Here is a 15,910-nt window from a genome sequence, read left to right as displayed (position 1 = left end):
TGTTATTCTGCTTACCGCACCGCCTTAGAAGAAATGTAGCTGCTCTTGACAGATGGCTGTGTCGTGTGTTTTATCCTGGGTGTCCAGGGTGTGGGGGAGGCATTAAACTGCTAGGAGGAATTAGATAGTTAAGCCACAGTCTTTTGTGAAAATGTGAGCTGTTTCCCATCAGGCTCTCTGAACTTCTGTCCTGACACTTGTGTTCCTACAGCATTCTCTGCATTTCCCCCTTGTACTGGCTTCCATGGTGTTTGCACCTGCTCTGTGATCCCCGTTAGTCCTGGGCTCCCTGAAAGGCATGAGCCCTGAGGAGGCCAGAGAGAAGTTTGTGAATTCAATTGAATTTGGAGAGTAAGCTATAGTAAGTTATAGGACTAAAAATTGACATTTATGTGAGATGATTTTTAAGAGTCAAGGTGTGAGAGATTTAGTTGTATTCTCTACTGGATGGGTGCTGATTTACAAATTTCTCTGTGCAGCTCCCTGGGAAGCTGAATGAGTTGGATCATAATGGAGATCTTGCTTTAGATCTAGCCCTTTCACGACGACTAGAGAGTATCGCCACCACTCTGGTTAGTCACAAAGCTGACGTGGACATGGTGGACAAGAATGGCTGGAGCTTGTTACATAAAGGCATCCAAAGAGGTAGGAAGAAGCGTATTTTATATTTTTTGCTGTGGGCAATTTTACCTTTATCCAGGTAACTTTTGAAGACTGTCTGACCCTGTTCCTGTTCCACAGATTCTCAAAGGCTTCTTGAGTCTGTACTTGCAGGCTGCATGATTTAGAATTTGTGATCAGTGGGTCAGAAGAGAGATGGAAGAGTTATTGCCTTATACCTTGTTGGTTAGGCTCTTCAGAGTGTCAGCAGGACCCCCAGAAGAAGGCTAGAAAGATGGTATTTATAGAAAAAGTACCTTTTACTTGTAAGCAATTGATGTGTTATTTGCTTATTCAATACATCACTTTCTCCAGAAATTGTGCTAGGAAGACTTTACTTGTATCAGTTACTGTAAGAGTATCAAGAGCACGAATATTTAAACATATTCTTGGATTCAGAGTTTTCACTTTTACAGAGTAGACTTCTTATAGATCATGACAAAGTGATAAAGTTTCATTTTGTTCTTGGGAAGTTATTTGAAATTGTAGCTGTGTTTGAGTACATTGTCATTAGTAGTGGGAAGCTATGTAAGTGATAGAATTACGATCAAAACATTTTCACCTTATTAAATTAAAGGGAAACAAGTACTAGTCTTTTGTTTTTCCCATGGTCTTAATAATTCTTAAGTCCCAAATGGATCCTGCCTGACTCTACTTTGCAGTAGTCATTTTTTTGACAGAGTGAAAAGCTATATATAGGTAGAGTTCCAGTATGGAAAGAAACCTTTCAAAAGCCTTCATTTTGTAGAGGGATAGATGACTTGATTGAAGTACTTGGCTGTGGCCACTTTTTTGTTTACATGTGGACATCAAAAGCAGAATACATGTCATGGTTTCCCCATATCTTAATCATGTATGTTTAACCTTCCAGTTGTGCATTATTACAATGTTATTATCTCTGCTACACTTTTACCATTCACAAGTTGCTCCTAGTTGGTGGAATGTAGTTACTTCAAATAAGGTCCTGTTGCAGCTGTGGCTTTGCCCTTTTTGGGCATAGGTTTTAATATAAATATCCCTCTAAGTCATGTGTTAGAGTGTTAAGCATGCTGGCTGATGGAGAGGAAAATTTTGTTCATCATTGGGAAGGAAATCCTTAGAGTATGTCAGTGTCAAGAGCAGATGCATTTTTCCCAAGCACCACTCCACACTGTGCAAAGCCATTGGATGCTGAGCACTGGCTGTGTGTTCAGTGGGGAAAGTTTCCACCACATCAGGAACTATTCTTTCCCATACTGTTTAGTGTCTGAAATGTTTATTTTGGAAACAAATAAACTTGTTACTAAAAAAACAATCTCAGAATTATGTCTCTTTCCTCTTAAGGACTTAAATTCTTATGTATGATGAAAAAACATCTTTGATGAGTTATTAAATATTTTGATGATTGCTTAGTTACAAGAATTGCCAAGAATTGGTGGTGCATTTATGGTGCTTATTTGCAGTTGATTTAGTCTTCTGCTCTGAATTCATTAGTTGCTTGCAAGCATGTGGGCTGCAGTGTGGGCATGGTAAACTTGATTGTTGAATGTGGCAGTGTGGCCTGGTGTGGAGCACGGAGTATTGGCATTGGAGCCTGGATATACCAAGATGGGAATCCTGGCTCATCCACTTACTCTGTGGCCTTGGACAAGTCACTTAACCATTCTTGAGTCTCCTTTTTCTCACCTGTAAGGTGGGAATCATTTCTGCTTTACTGGTTGTTGGGAGACAGAGAGACAGATTAGTAGCACACCTAGCCCAGTGACTACCATGTGGTAGGGTCAGCCTGCAGCTCTTACCTTGCCCCTGTGTTGCAGTGCCATGACCAGCTTCAATTTCTGTAGGAATTTTTTTCACCTTTCCTTCTTCACCTTGAGCTGTCAGTCTGTTGGCCTGCCCAAATGATTAAATTGAGTAATATACCTGAAATTTAACTGTTAACCTTACTTTAAGTTCATTGTAATATGAGTGAAGATCCTTACTTAGTATATGAGGTTTAGGTCTGGTTGTGGACACACATTAGAATCTCCAACCAGAGGACTCACTAATCATCCTAATAACCAAGTGTACCCATCAGTTTGTATCGAGAGTGCGTCTGTGAGTGCGTCCACAGGAGATATACATGTGACCAGAGGGATGCCATCTCCTCTGATTAGCTGGATCTGGGCAAGAAGATGAATCCTTGCTTTTTAGAACAATCTTCTTGTGTTTATTTTCCTTGATGATCAACCTCAATCAGTGGGTCTCTTAATCAGCATGCTCCTATCTAATTGTTTGTAGGAGGTTTGCAGATGATGCCACCAACTGGAGCACCATGAGATACAGCTTTTGTTAATTAAATAATGAAAGTTACTGCCTGGTGCCTGAATGAAGCTTCGGTCAGGGAGCTTTGTTGAAAGAAAAATTGTGTGTGGATTTTTTTTAAACATTAACTACATTGTTAGGAATATTTTTATGTGGACAAGTCATTATACATTTACTTGGCAGTTTCAGGGAGTGAAGTGATGAAGTAATTGGAACTGTTAAGCACCAAACAGTTTTTGTTTTAACGGTTTTTGATGGAAATCGTTCTAAAATGTATTAGAAGTTTTCTTATTGACAGAAACTTTATAAATGGTGTTTTGGGCATTTTCTGTTCCCTACCTTTGCTCTGCTTTTTTGATGTCAGTTGTCTATTTCCTCTAGGTTGTATATCCATGGGCTGACTTTCTGTTAATGTAAAACATCATCAATTTTCAGTTGCCAATAATTCCTAAATAACTTTTTGTGTAGGGTGCATATATTGTATGTATGTATATATGTGTAAGTTAAAAAAAAAAACTTCGGTGCTTATGAATAAAGTAAATCTAATCTAAAAGCTATGATTCTTTTTTTTTTTTTTTGCGGTATGCGGGCCTCTCACTGTTGTGGCCTCTCCCGTTGCGGAGCACAGGCTCCGGACGCGCAGGCTCAGCGGCAGTGGCTCACGGGCCCAGCCGCTCTGTGGCAGGTGGGATCTTCCCGGACCGGGACACGAGCCCGTGTCCCCTGCATCGGCAGGCGGACTCTCAACCACTGAGCCACCAGGGAAGCCCTATGATTCTTTTTAAGAGGGCTTAAGATATAAAAAGTTTTTTTTATTATGCCTTCCATCTGAATCCAACCATTGATCTGTACCCTTATTTCTGTGTACAGTATTGCCCAGTTTATCTTCTGTGTGTATAGTGTATTATAAGTTTTTCATTGACATATTTTAGCTTTACTATCTGTTTACTACTTAGTTTGGAATATATGCCAAGCTTAAAGATAATGAAACCACATTTCACCTCTCCCCCAGTATGTTACTTATCAGATTTGTCATTTTAAGGCTCTTTGTCCTCATAATTCTAAATTTTCTTTCCACTTCCAGAATGTAAGTGACTTTCTCTAGGGTATTTTATTCTATTGCTAATGTATTGTTTTTACATATTCTCTCCTAGACTGAATCTCTGTGGGGTTTGTTCATATTACACATTAGGGCCCTGCTGAGAACCCTAGTATGTCTTTGTACATATGGACAGCAAAGGCCTGACCCAGGCTAATCTCTGATATGCATGTTACCTGCTGCTTTCAGAGCTCTACCGACATCTTTTTGTAAAGAAATCTAAGCTTCGGTCCTTTGCGCACGATGCTGGTAAAGATTGTATCTTCCCCTTCCCCCCAAGAAAAAAATCGGGGACAGAAGAATGAAAAGATTTCAGAAGGGTCTGGTTAGAGAACTCTTACGTTACCCAAATCATAATTGATTGGAATTAGAGCCAGTCTGTTAAAGTGGAACCTTATATAACTTCAACCAGTCAATCCACTTTCTTCCCAAACATTTCCCTGGTGCCTGTTTTGTATAAGACAGTGGTAGATACAAAAATAAATCAGACATGGACCAGTCAGGATATGAGGGGCCTGTGGTGGCCTAGCCACGTCAGTGCCAGAGCTCACACTCTCCAGCAAGATGGTCCCTTGGAAGAAAGAATAGAGCAGATGGGAAATATTGAAAACCAGTTGATTTTGAAATTCCATGTCTACTGAAGACTAGATGAAACTCATATTATTCAGATGAATAATACAGGAATACAGCTAACAGACTTGAGAGCTTTGCCACTCCTGAAATACTAAGCCCCGTTCTCGATATTCAGGTAGCAGAAGTATAGTTGAAGAAGATGAAACGGTATTGCAAGATATAAAGGAAAACTTCTCATAAGTGCCTTTGTAAGAGCCACTGCAAGTATAGCAGGTTAGAGGTAAGTACTGCTTAGGTATAGACTGTGGTCAAGAATGAGAGAGGGAGATAAATTGTGTTGTGGAGGAATCTCAGAACCCTTTATGAGAGTTAATGACCTTTGAAGGATAGAAGCCTGGTATGCTTAAAATTGTGGAGTGATATTGAAGTGAGGGGTCAGGACAGATGACAGGAGGTAATCAGAAGTTGAATTTGAGTATGTAAGTCCATCATCTCAATGATGAAATCTTCTTTGTCTACGGTTACTGACTGGTACCTTTTTGAGGAAGCATTGGTCAGAAAAGCTTGCCCTGAGTGTTGTCATATGTGACCATTTCTTTTATTGTTTCTTTTCAAGGAGATCTCTTTGCTGCTACTTTCCTCATTAAGAACGGGGCCCTTGTCAATGCTGCTACATTGGGTGCCCAGGAGACACCGTTGCACCTTGTAGCATCATACAGTTCAAAAAAACACTCAGCAGATGTGATGTCCGAGATGGCACAGATTGCAGAGGCCCTCCTGCAGGCTAGCGCCAACCCCAACATGCAGGACAGCAAGGGCAGGTAAGTCGGGGAACAGATCCCCTGCTCTGAGCACAGTTCCCAGAACGTTATTTTATGGTGGCACATAACTGGCAGGTGGGGACTTCATGTAGTTCAGCATTATTCACTCTGAATTTTATGGAAGTTACAAACATCGATTCATTTTGCAAATGAGAGAGACTAAGGCCAGAGGCATTTGGGGAAACCATTTCCATCCTGGGTAACTGAGGTCCTTGGATCTTTAAGCAGTTTCTGTCATCTCCACAAAACTCCATTTCCACCTTCTTGTAAGTACCTCTGCTTTAGACAGCTCTGTCCACACAGCTTGCCATCTTCCACAGCACACGGATAGTAGTTGTCATGTTCCTTTTGCCCCTTCCCAGAGATATTTGGTTGAGGATTCCTTGTGGTTTAGAATCTGAGAATGGGCTGCTTACCTCTGGGACAGCAGTGTGTGAGGCATTGAAGGGAGTTAAGCCACCTGAATCACCAACACTAGGGGGACCCACTTCTTATCATAGCAGCTCAGTATTTTATACCTTTAAAAAACCCTGTCGGGCCTCCCTGGTGGCGCAGTGGTTGAGAGTCCGCCTGCCGATGCAGGGGATACGGGTTCGTGCCCCGGTCTGGGAGGATCCCATATGCCGCGGAGCGGCTGGGCCCGTGAGCCATGGCCGCTGGGCCTGCGCATCCGGAGCCTGTGCTCCGCAACGGGAGAGGCCGCAACAGTGAGAGGCCCGCATACCGCAAAAAGAAAAAAAAAAAAAAACAAAAAAAACAAAACCCTGTCAAAAAATAACTGTGAGGTCGTCAGAATAGGAAAATAGATTTGTGTGATGAGTAAGGTACTTAAATAAGGTGGCTCTCCATGCACTCAGTATAATGTCATAATTACCTTATTTCCCAAAATAATTGCATTCCTTTTTTTCTTCTGGTGATTCCTTAATTTTTTGCCCCCAAGTGTAATAAATTCTGGCATTCTGTACCTCTGAGATAGATACCAGCCTGGGAGTCCCTGTGCTCTGTGGTGGCCATCTTCCTCAGGGCACATGAGGGCTAAATAAAAGCAGTGAAGAGTGGTTAATCAATTCCTACCGTTGCCACTCATAATGTGTTTGAGTATAACAGAGAATTATGGGAAGAAAAAAATTTCTTTTCAAAATTGTGGAGGATACCTAGGGGAAAGTAGGCATACCTATGGCAGAAACTACTGTTTTGTTTTAAAAACGTGAGTACATATACATTCAATGAGGGTCAGTATTTAATTGAAGAGTATTTTATGTCTCTTCCTTTTATTGATTCTTTTTCTTTTGGCTACTGAATAAATTGTAACATATCCGTTTTCATCCTTTGATACTTGGTCATGGTTTTGGAAAACTGTTTGTCAGGATAGAAAAAGAAACTCTGACAGAAATGGGGAATTTCTTGTGGATTCTAGTTGCCTCCTGCTGTGAGTAGTCCTGAACTGGGCCTGTCCTGAATTGACACCTCTTCTTCGTCCTGTAGGTCTCCCTTACACTTGTCCATCATGGCCAGGAATGAATACGTGTTCAACCAGTTGCTGCAGTGTAAACAGTACGTAGGGAGACATGGAGAAATGAAAAAGCAGTTGTGAGGGTGGGATTGTGAGTGAAAAATGATTCTCTTAAAGTGTCTTTTAGCATTATCCATTTTAATAAGTAAAAGTAAAATTAAAAATTGTCATTCATAAAGTACAAAGAGAAAGAATGAGGCTGTTGACAGTACAGTGTCAGAAGATGATAATACTTGCTATTCACATTGCTTCCTCATTCCAGATTAGATTTAGAGCTGAAAGACCATGAGGGCAGCACAGCTCTGTGGCTTGCCGTGCAGTACATCACTGTGTCTTCCGACCAGTCCGTAAATCCCTTTGAAGACCTCCCTGTGGTAAATGGGACTTCATTTGATGAAAATAGCTTTGCAGCCAGACTCATTCAGCGTGGCAGCAACACCAATGCACCTGATACAATAACAGGTAAAACACAGACCCCTAAGAGCTGATGCTCAAGTCTGGAGACCCCATGAAATATTGTGTCAGTGTTTTTACCAAAAATTTAAAAACTGAACGGCATGCTATTATGAGAATTATTTTGTACGTAATTTTAGCCATAGTAAAAAGCCTGATCTTGTGCTTCCAAAGATCTAGCCAGACTCGATAAGTCCATTAAGCTGAAACCCTTCTATTTATTTAATGCAGTGAATTTCAGTCTTTTTGGACTCAGAACTCTTTTCACCCTCTTAAAAATTATTTCCCAAAGAGCTTTTGTTTAAGTGGATATCTTTGGTATTTACCATATTAGAAATTAAAACTGAGAAATTTTTTAAAGATGTATTAATTAATAATCATAACAGCAAACCATTTTATGTTGACATATAACATTTTTTATGAAGAATGACTTTCAGAACAAAATTTAATTGGCAGAGTGACTGGTTTCTAGTATCTGCATCTGTATTCAATCTTTTGAGATACGTTGTTTTGGTTAAAGAAAATACCCTCACACAGTGATGTAGTTAAAAATGAGGCATATTTTAAGAGCCTTTTCAGATAATTGTGGATATATTTCTTTGATACTACAGCAAACAGAATTTATCAAGGGATAATTTTTTTAAGGTTAGTTGCAATATGGAATCTGAAACTATATCAGTGAACTTTCTGTACTCTGTTACATAAAATCCACGGTCTGTGTGTGCTTTGAATGGATTTCTTCATGTGTGATTTTGTAACATCATGCCTTAGTCATTTGGAAAATCTTGTTTCACTGAGTTAGGCAGATCTTCAAAATGCTCATTTATTTTAGAATCACATTTATTAATATCACCACTGATCTCATTGGAAAAGTCTTTCAGTATTGAGAAGCTGTCAAACTTACAGTTGCAGGCAAAAGTTTTCCAAAATTCTAATATTTCACTTGGAAGATCAAATTTTGTCATTTGGTGGAAATATTGCCAGTTGTTTTTCTTACAGAGACAGGCTTACTTTTTAAGAAATTGTCTGTCAAATACTCAGGTTTGAATAACCGTAGTTTGTTAATCAGTCATTCTTTCAAGTAAAAATGGTGTTCCATGAAAAAACTGTTAGTTCAGCTTGCAGTGAAACAATGGCACAAGTGCTTTCCTTTGAGAAAACTTGTGTAATTTGTTACACAACAGATGTAACATACTTTATATACTTTATGCATACTTCTTATTTTGTCACACAGAATTTTAAAGACATGTACTCAATGTTGAGATTTTTTTTTTTTTTTTTTTGCGGTACGCGGGCCTCTCACCACTGTGGCCTCTTCCGTTGCCGAGCACAGGCTCCGGACGCGCAGGCTCAGCGGCCATGGCTCACAGGCCCAGCTGCTCCGCAGCATGTGGGATCCTCCCGCACTGGGGCACGAACCCGTGTCCCCTGCATCGGCAGGCGGACTCTCAACCACTGCGCCACCAGGGAAGCCTGAGATTTATTAAAGTTAGTAATTTTTACTGCTTTGTCAAGGGCCGCCGTAAGTGAAATTGGTTATGTTTTTGACCGAGTGCGTGGCCGTGAGGAGTACAGTGACTACCACTAGTACATTCTGGGGCCCCTGCCTTGGTTTGTGTTAAGGCTCCCCAGTTTGATCCACCATTGCTTTTGTGCCATCAGTGCAAATGTCAGCACAGGGGGAAAAAGCAGATAACATCAAGTATTATTACTATGAAAATAGTTTTGACCTCCTGGACCCCCTGAAAGACTCTGAGGAACCCCTACGAATCCAAAGACCGTACTTGGAGAACCACTGTTTTAATGTGAATATGTCCTTGATCTGACTAAATAAAACATGGGGATATTTTAAGGAGCAGGATTCCATATGGTTCAGTATTGAGTGCTAGCAGTGTATAAAAGCATGGGTAAGTGCCACTAATGAGGGGAATTGGCCAAAAAAAAAGATAGATATTAAATATCCCTTCCCCTAAAAGAAGTTAAAATTTAAATAAAGGTCAAATGAAATCACCCTTTGGGTGACATAAAAGCTAAAGGCAGCAGTACTACAGGATAGGGAGTACAGGCAGAACTGTGTTTTAGCCTAAAGAGTCTCTGGAAATGAGATAGTTACTAAATAGCTTTTAATTTATGAGCGTTTGTTGGTTATTGACCATACTTCCACTGATTTCTGATTTAACTGCATTATAGAAGAGTGTGACATATAAGAGATCGGTTCTTTGGTGTTTCGGACTTGAATGTTAGACTCTTAGAGATACAGTTTTTATGAAAGTCTGACATGTACTTGAAAAGAATTGCATTCTTTAATTGTAGGATGCATGTAGCATTCTCTGTTTACGTCCATTAAATCAAGCTTGTTCATTGTGCTGTTCAGATCTTACTCATTAGCTTACTAACTTTTGGATTCCTTGATCTGTCAGTTTCTGGGAGGTATATCAGAAATGGTCACTGCGATTATGGATTTGTCCATTTTTCTTGCTAGTTCTGTCAATTTTCCACTATATACTTAGAGTTTTCATAGACATATCAGTAATGTTTTAGCAGTTGCAGGTTATCTTTGTTCTGTAGTGAGGTATATGATTTAATTATTGTGTATACTGGCATGACTACAGAAGTGAAAATGGGACTCTTATCAGGAGTCTCTCAATTAGAAAGACTCTCAACTAGGCGTGGAATCACTTTCTCCGAGGGAAAAGATAAAAATGGCATGAAAACAAAGCAGTACTTTGTCCCGTTGCTTTTCCTTGGTTTTAGTCCTGGTATTTAATTTATTTTGAGTTTTCAAATAGCATAGCTGTAGAACGTGAGACTTGTGTTTATCCAAAAAGGAAATGGATTTTAATAGAGAAAACACTGTTCTGGGACTAAAACCATTTCAAGAGGAAAAGAAGAAAAAAAAATTTTTTTAATTGAGTATAATTGCTTTACAATGTTGTGTTAGTTTCTGCTGTACAAGGAAGTGAATCAGCTCTATGTATACCTATATCCCCTCCCTCTTGGACCTCCCTCCCTCCCCCACCCCCATCCCACCCATCTAGGTCATCACAGAGCACCAAGCGGAGCTTCCTGTGCTTTATAGCATGTTCCTGCTAGCTATCTGTTTTATGCATCGTAGTGTATATATGTCAATCCTAATCTCCCAATTCATCCCGCCCTCCCCTTCCCACTTTGTGTCCACATGTCCGTTCTCTACGTCTACGTCTCTATTCCTGCCCTGCAGATAGGTTCATCTGTACCATTTTGCTAGATTCCACATATATGTGTTAATATACGATGTTTGTTTTTCTCTTTCTGGCTTACTTCACTCTGTATGACAGACTCTCGGTCCATCCACATCTCTACAAATGACCCAATTTCATTCCTTTTTGTGACCAAGTAATATTCCATTGTATATATGTACCACATCTTCTTTATCCATTCATCTGTTGTTGGACGTTTAGGTTGTTTCCATGTCCTGACTATTGTAAATAGTGCTGCAATGAACATTGGGATACATGTGTCCTTTTGAATTATGGTTTTTCTCGGGGCATATGCCCAGTAGTGGGATTGCTGGGTTATATGGTAGTTCTATTTTTAGTTTTTTAAGGAACCTCCATACTGTTTTCCACAGTGGCTGTCAGTTTACATTCCCACCAACAGTGCAAAAGGGTTCCCTTTTCTTCACACCCTCTCCAGCATTTATTGTTTGTAGATTTTTTGGTGATGGCCATTCTGTTAGGTGTGAGGTGATACCTCATGGTAGTTTTGATTTGCATTTCTCTAATAATTAGTGATGTTGAGCATCTTTTCATGTGCTTCTTGGCCATCTGTATGTCTTCTTTGGTGAAATGTCTATTTAGGTCTTCCGCTCATTTTAATTGGGTTGTTTGTTTTTTTTGATATTGAGCTCCATGAGCTGTTTGTATGTTTCGGAGATTAATCCTTTGTCTGTTGCTTCCTTTGCAAATATTTTCTCCCATTCTGAGGGTTGTATTTTCATCTGGTTTATGGTTTCCTTTGCTGTGCAAAAGCTTTTAACTTTAATTAGGTCCCATTTGTTTATTTTTGTTTTTATTTTCATTACTCTAGGAGGTGGGTCAAAAAAGATCTTGCTGTGGTTTATGTCAAAGAGAGTTTTTCCTATTGTTTTTTTCTTTCTAAGATTTTTATTTAGAAGAGTGATAGTGCGAAGTAAAACATTTCTAAGCCAAGAACAAACATATTTAAGGCCATAGGAGTAAAACTAAAGTATTTAAGGAGCATTTTCTGGTAGAACCTCAGCTCACAGTGTCTTCAAAATGGTCATCTACCCCAGAGGTTCTCAGAGATGACTTCCCAAGCCTCACCCCCCAAGGGACGTTTGGTAACATCTGTAGACAGTCTTGATTGTCACAATAAGGTTGAGGGTCGTGGTGCAGTGGTTAAGAATCCACTTGCCAATGCAGGGGACACGGGTTCGAGCCCTGGTCTGGGAAGATCCCACATGCTGCAGAGCAACTAAGCCCGCATGCCACAACTACTGAGCCCAAGTGCTGCAACTACTGAATCCCACGCGCCTAGAGCCCATGCTCCGCCACAAGAGAAGCCACCGCAATGAGAAGCCCGTGCACCGCAACGAAGAGTAGCCCCCGCTCGCCACAACTAGAGAAACCCTGCGTGCAGCGAAGAAGACCCAACGCAGCCAAAAATTAATTAATTAATTAATTAATTAATTAAAAAAAAAAGTTTGAGAGTGTTACTGGCATCTGTTGGGCAGAAGCCAGGGATACTGCTAAATACCGCACTGTGTACAGGTCAGACTCCTCACAGCAAAAAATTATCTGGCCCAAAATGTCAGTAGCACTGCTGTTGACAAATTATGCTCTAACCAACCCTGGTAAGGAGACATAGCTTCCCCCTGGTCCTAGGAGGTGGCTAGTGGGAAATCCAGGGAGGAATGAATGTCTTGTGACTTCCAGACCAAGTGTTTTCTCCCCACCTACAGGCTCATTTGAGTCTCTGTGTCCACACACAGGGTGCCTGTGTAGACTTAAATGTCACCTACGTCTGGTGTGGGCTTGTACGTTGTGAAAGGTGGTAGGGAAGGGCAGGGTGTGGTGCAGTGTGGAACTTGCCCTCACTTTTATGCAAATGGGAGGATGAATATGCCCATTTTCTCCTAGGAAATTGCTTACTGCAGCGGGCAGCTGAAGCAGGAAACGAGGCAGCGGCTCTTTTCCTGGCAACCAGTGGTGCCCATGTCAACCACAGAAACAAGTGGGTAAGTGTGACAGGGCGGCCAGGTGAAGCGGCCGTGGCCTGTGGGAGAAACGGCAGTGGTGGATGGGTAGGAAAAAACAGAGTAGATTCTCTTCAATTTTTGTCAAAAAAAAAATACATGGACATTGTTAAAAAACCAGAGTCGAAGAGATGCTTTTATCCTCAAATATTGGTTGATTGATTCATTCAGCAACCACTTCTTAAGCATTTGTGGTATGTCAGGTCCTAAACAATACACTGTGGACTTCATGGTCTACTAGAGATTAGCAAACATGGACACAAAAACCTACCATATTAGCATCTTAATTTTTTGTAACATTTTGCATGTGCTAAAGTTTTCCTGTGTGAATGTTTATTTAGTCTGTATCTCAAGCTAAGGCAAGATGGTGCAGTGTTAAAGGGGGGCCTTTCGGGTTGGACATTTCTGGATTTACTAGGTTTCCCATTTCCCATCCTGCTGTCTGTGGTCTTAGGCAAGTTGCTTAACGTTTCTGAGCTTCAGTTCTCATCTGTAAAGTGGGGTTAATATTGATTTCATAAGGTGTGGTTAAGATAAAAATAAATGATAAATTTAAGTGCTTATTAGCATAACATCTGGGACATTAGAAACTAAATGATAGTTATTTTTACTTTATAATTTTCAGACGGGGAGGATGTGTTTATCTTTAAGATCACATTTATTCTACAGCCACTTTGTGCTAGGAGCTTCAAGGTTATTATCCCTTTCAGTTCTCACAGTGGATCTAGAAGCAACATGTGTTGAAGAGAGATTATCAACATCTGTAAATCCCTCATTTCAGGGTAAAGAACCTTGAGGTTCTGAGTGGTTAAGTGACTCGTAAATAATGGAGCCAGTATTAAGACTCAGGCACTACAACATACAGTTGCATTTTCTCTCAACAGCGCTGGGCAAAGCAGTAAACAGCTTGGTCTATGAGACAAATCAGTGTGTCATAGAAGCACAGCGGGGAGGGCAGCACCATTTTTTCCCACCATTAAATCTACTAATCTGTCTGCACTGGCCTGCTCTCCAGCTAGAATGATGGCGTGGCCCTGAATGCACCAGCGGCTGGTTTCTTGGCTTTGCTCCTGCCATTATGTGTGTCTGCCTCTGTCTGTCTCTCTCCTGTGTCATCAGTGTTGCCCACTGTTCCTTTCTAATAGCATACAGACATGCTCTACTGTCTCTGAACTTAAAAAAAAATTCTCCCTTGAGCCCACATTGTCTACCAACTGTTCCTTCTCTGATACCCTTCAGAGCAAAACTGGGTGAAACCTTAAGATGTAGAGGCACAGAGGAGACTCGACTTGAAAGCAAGTGAGAATGACACTGGAGACGGGTCTGGAATGCTGGTTTAAGGTCTTTGGACTTTATCCTGTGGGAAGAGAAAATCCACAGAAGTAGACAAGCAGTATGATCATTTTCGGGTTGAGAAAGCTTCCTGGGATAGCTGGCGGGATGGATGTACCACTGAGATCCAGGCTGGAGCCAGGTGGGAATCATCTAGACAAGCAATGGCTTGTCCTGACCTCTGATACTAGATTTGGACCCAACGGGATGGGTTTCAGAGGAATTGCAGAATGATAGTCCATGGGACCTACCTCTGTGGCTCTCAGAAGCAAGGGCTGGAGGGGTTGTGTTGGATCCAAGAAGAGAAGCAGGGGACTGGCCAGGGGGAAGAACTGCTGTGGGCAGAGTGAATTCCATTTTGTGATTGTTGAACTCCTTTTTAAACATTCAGGCAGGGATATCCTGCAGGCAGTGGGAAAATTGGATATACAGACAAGGCTGGAGATCCGGGTTTGAGAGTCCCCTGCTTGTGTTCCCTGGTAGAAGTCATGGGCGTAGATAAGCGTACCCAGGGAGGCTGTGTGGGGGGAAGGGCTGGAGCAGAAGACAGCCCCGAGGAGGAGGCTGTAGGGAGAGGGTGGGGTGGGAAGGGGTCCACCGGGGGAAAGAAGTGAAAGAGCCAAATCCTTATCACCCAGTGAGATCACAGTGGCAGGACCCACAGGGAATCCCACACCCGGCAAGTCAAGAGGCGGCAATAAAAACACGTCAGCTAGAAATGAGGAAATTACAAAACCCGCTCAAAGAATTCAAAGTGGTTCCCTCTGGGAAAGGAGAATTTTTTTTAGGGAAAACGAGGTGAGATCTTTCTGTTTTTCACAGCAGTCCTTGTAGGTGAAGTTCTTGGACTCTATAAACAATGAGGATGTGTAGCTTCGGTAGGAGCCGTTGCAGAGCAGTGTGTTCAGTTTGGGTGAAAAGATCCTCTGTGTGTGTGTGTGTGTGTACATGTGTACACGTATATGTATTCACACATATATACACATGTGTATATGTCTTTGTGTGAGTATTCCGTCACTGGAGAGAAACATGAAACTGGTAATAATGGTTCCTTCAGGGGAGGATAATTGGGTAGGTGGTGGGGAAGGCATGAGGGGAAACTTCTTTTCAGTGTATACTCTTGCACCTTTTGAATATTGAATCAGGTACCTCTAATACCAATTAAAATTTTTTTAATTTTAAAAAGTGGGGGAAAGAGCTGTTTCTTGATCAGAGTTCAAGATGAGGTTGATACAAGCTGATGAAAGAATCAGGGCATCCGTGACAGTCGACTGACAGCACCGCTTATCTCTGGGGCTGTGGATGTGAGGCTTTTCTGATTTCTACAGTGTTTATTTTAGTGACGCTCGGAGGTCGTCTGTTGTTTAATAATAATAATAATGTATTATTTTTATACTTAGCAACACAATTCTAAAAACTAAGTGCAGGGTGGAAATGCAGAAGGTGAGGACCCAGGGTGTTTGGAGGGTGTTGGGAGGACACTGGAGGAAGTAAGGATGATTCACAGGAGAAGGGGAGGAGCCCTGAGGGGTGGGCAGCCCCCCTGGAGCTGGTGACAGGGTGAGCCGGGGGCTGCGCCTGGCACTGGGGACCTGAGCTGTGGCACGTAGGCTGTCTTTGTCCCTTTGTGAAGGGGCCTCCTAGGCTGAAGTGCTCTGACTGGGACTGTTCATTTCTGTTCAGGGAGAAACCCCGTTGCACACGGCCTGTCGGCATGGCCTGGCCAACCTCACTGCAGAGCTTCTGCAGCAGGGAGCCAACCCAAACCTGCAGACGGAGGAGGCCCTGCCTTCACCAAAGCAGCCTGCATCCTTGCCCAGCTCAGCGGACAGCAGCGTCTACCTGCAGACACCACTGCACATGGCGATTGCCTATAATCATCCAGATGTGGTGTCTGTCATCCTGGAGCAAAAAGGTAG

The 15,910-nt window shown here is 41.7% G+C and overlaps 1 protein-coding gene across 1 annotated transcript in view; it reads left to right on the top strand.

The window, feature by feature from the left end:
- The window catches only part of ANKFY1 (ankyrin repeat and FYVE domain containing 1), a 75,048-nt gene that overhangs the window by 38,932 nt on the left and 20,206 nt on the right, over positions 1-15,910 (top strand). The window contains exons 7-12 of the mRNA XM_081219637.1: positions 480-645; positions 5,232-5,436; positions 6,922-6,990; positions 7,212-7,411; positions 12,544-12,641; positions 15,675-15,906. Of these exons, the coding sequence (XP_081075763.1) occupies positions 480-645; positions 5,232-5,436; positions 6,922-6,990; positions 7,212-7,411; positions 12,544-12,641; positions 15,675-15,906 (970 nt within the window). The remainder of the gene's footprint in view (positions 1-479; positions 646-5,231; positions 5,437-6,921; positions 6,991-7,211; positions 7,412-12,543; positions 12,642-15,674; positions 15,907-15,910) is intronic.

The sequence above is a fragment of the Mesoplodon bidens genome (genome assembly GCF_964165515.1).
Source record: "Mesoplodon bidens genome assembly, chromosome: 19".
NCBI lineage: Eukaryota > Metazoa > Chordata > Mammalia > Artiodactyla > Ziphiidae > Mesoplodon > Mesoplodon bidens.
This window is presented reverse-complemented; position numbering and strand designations above follow the sequence as displayed.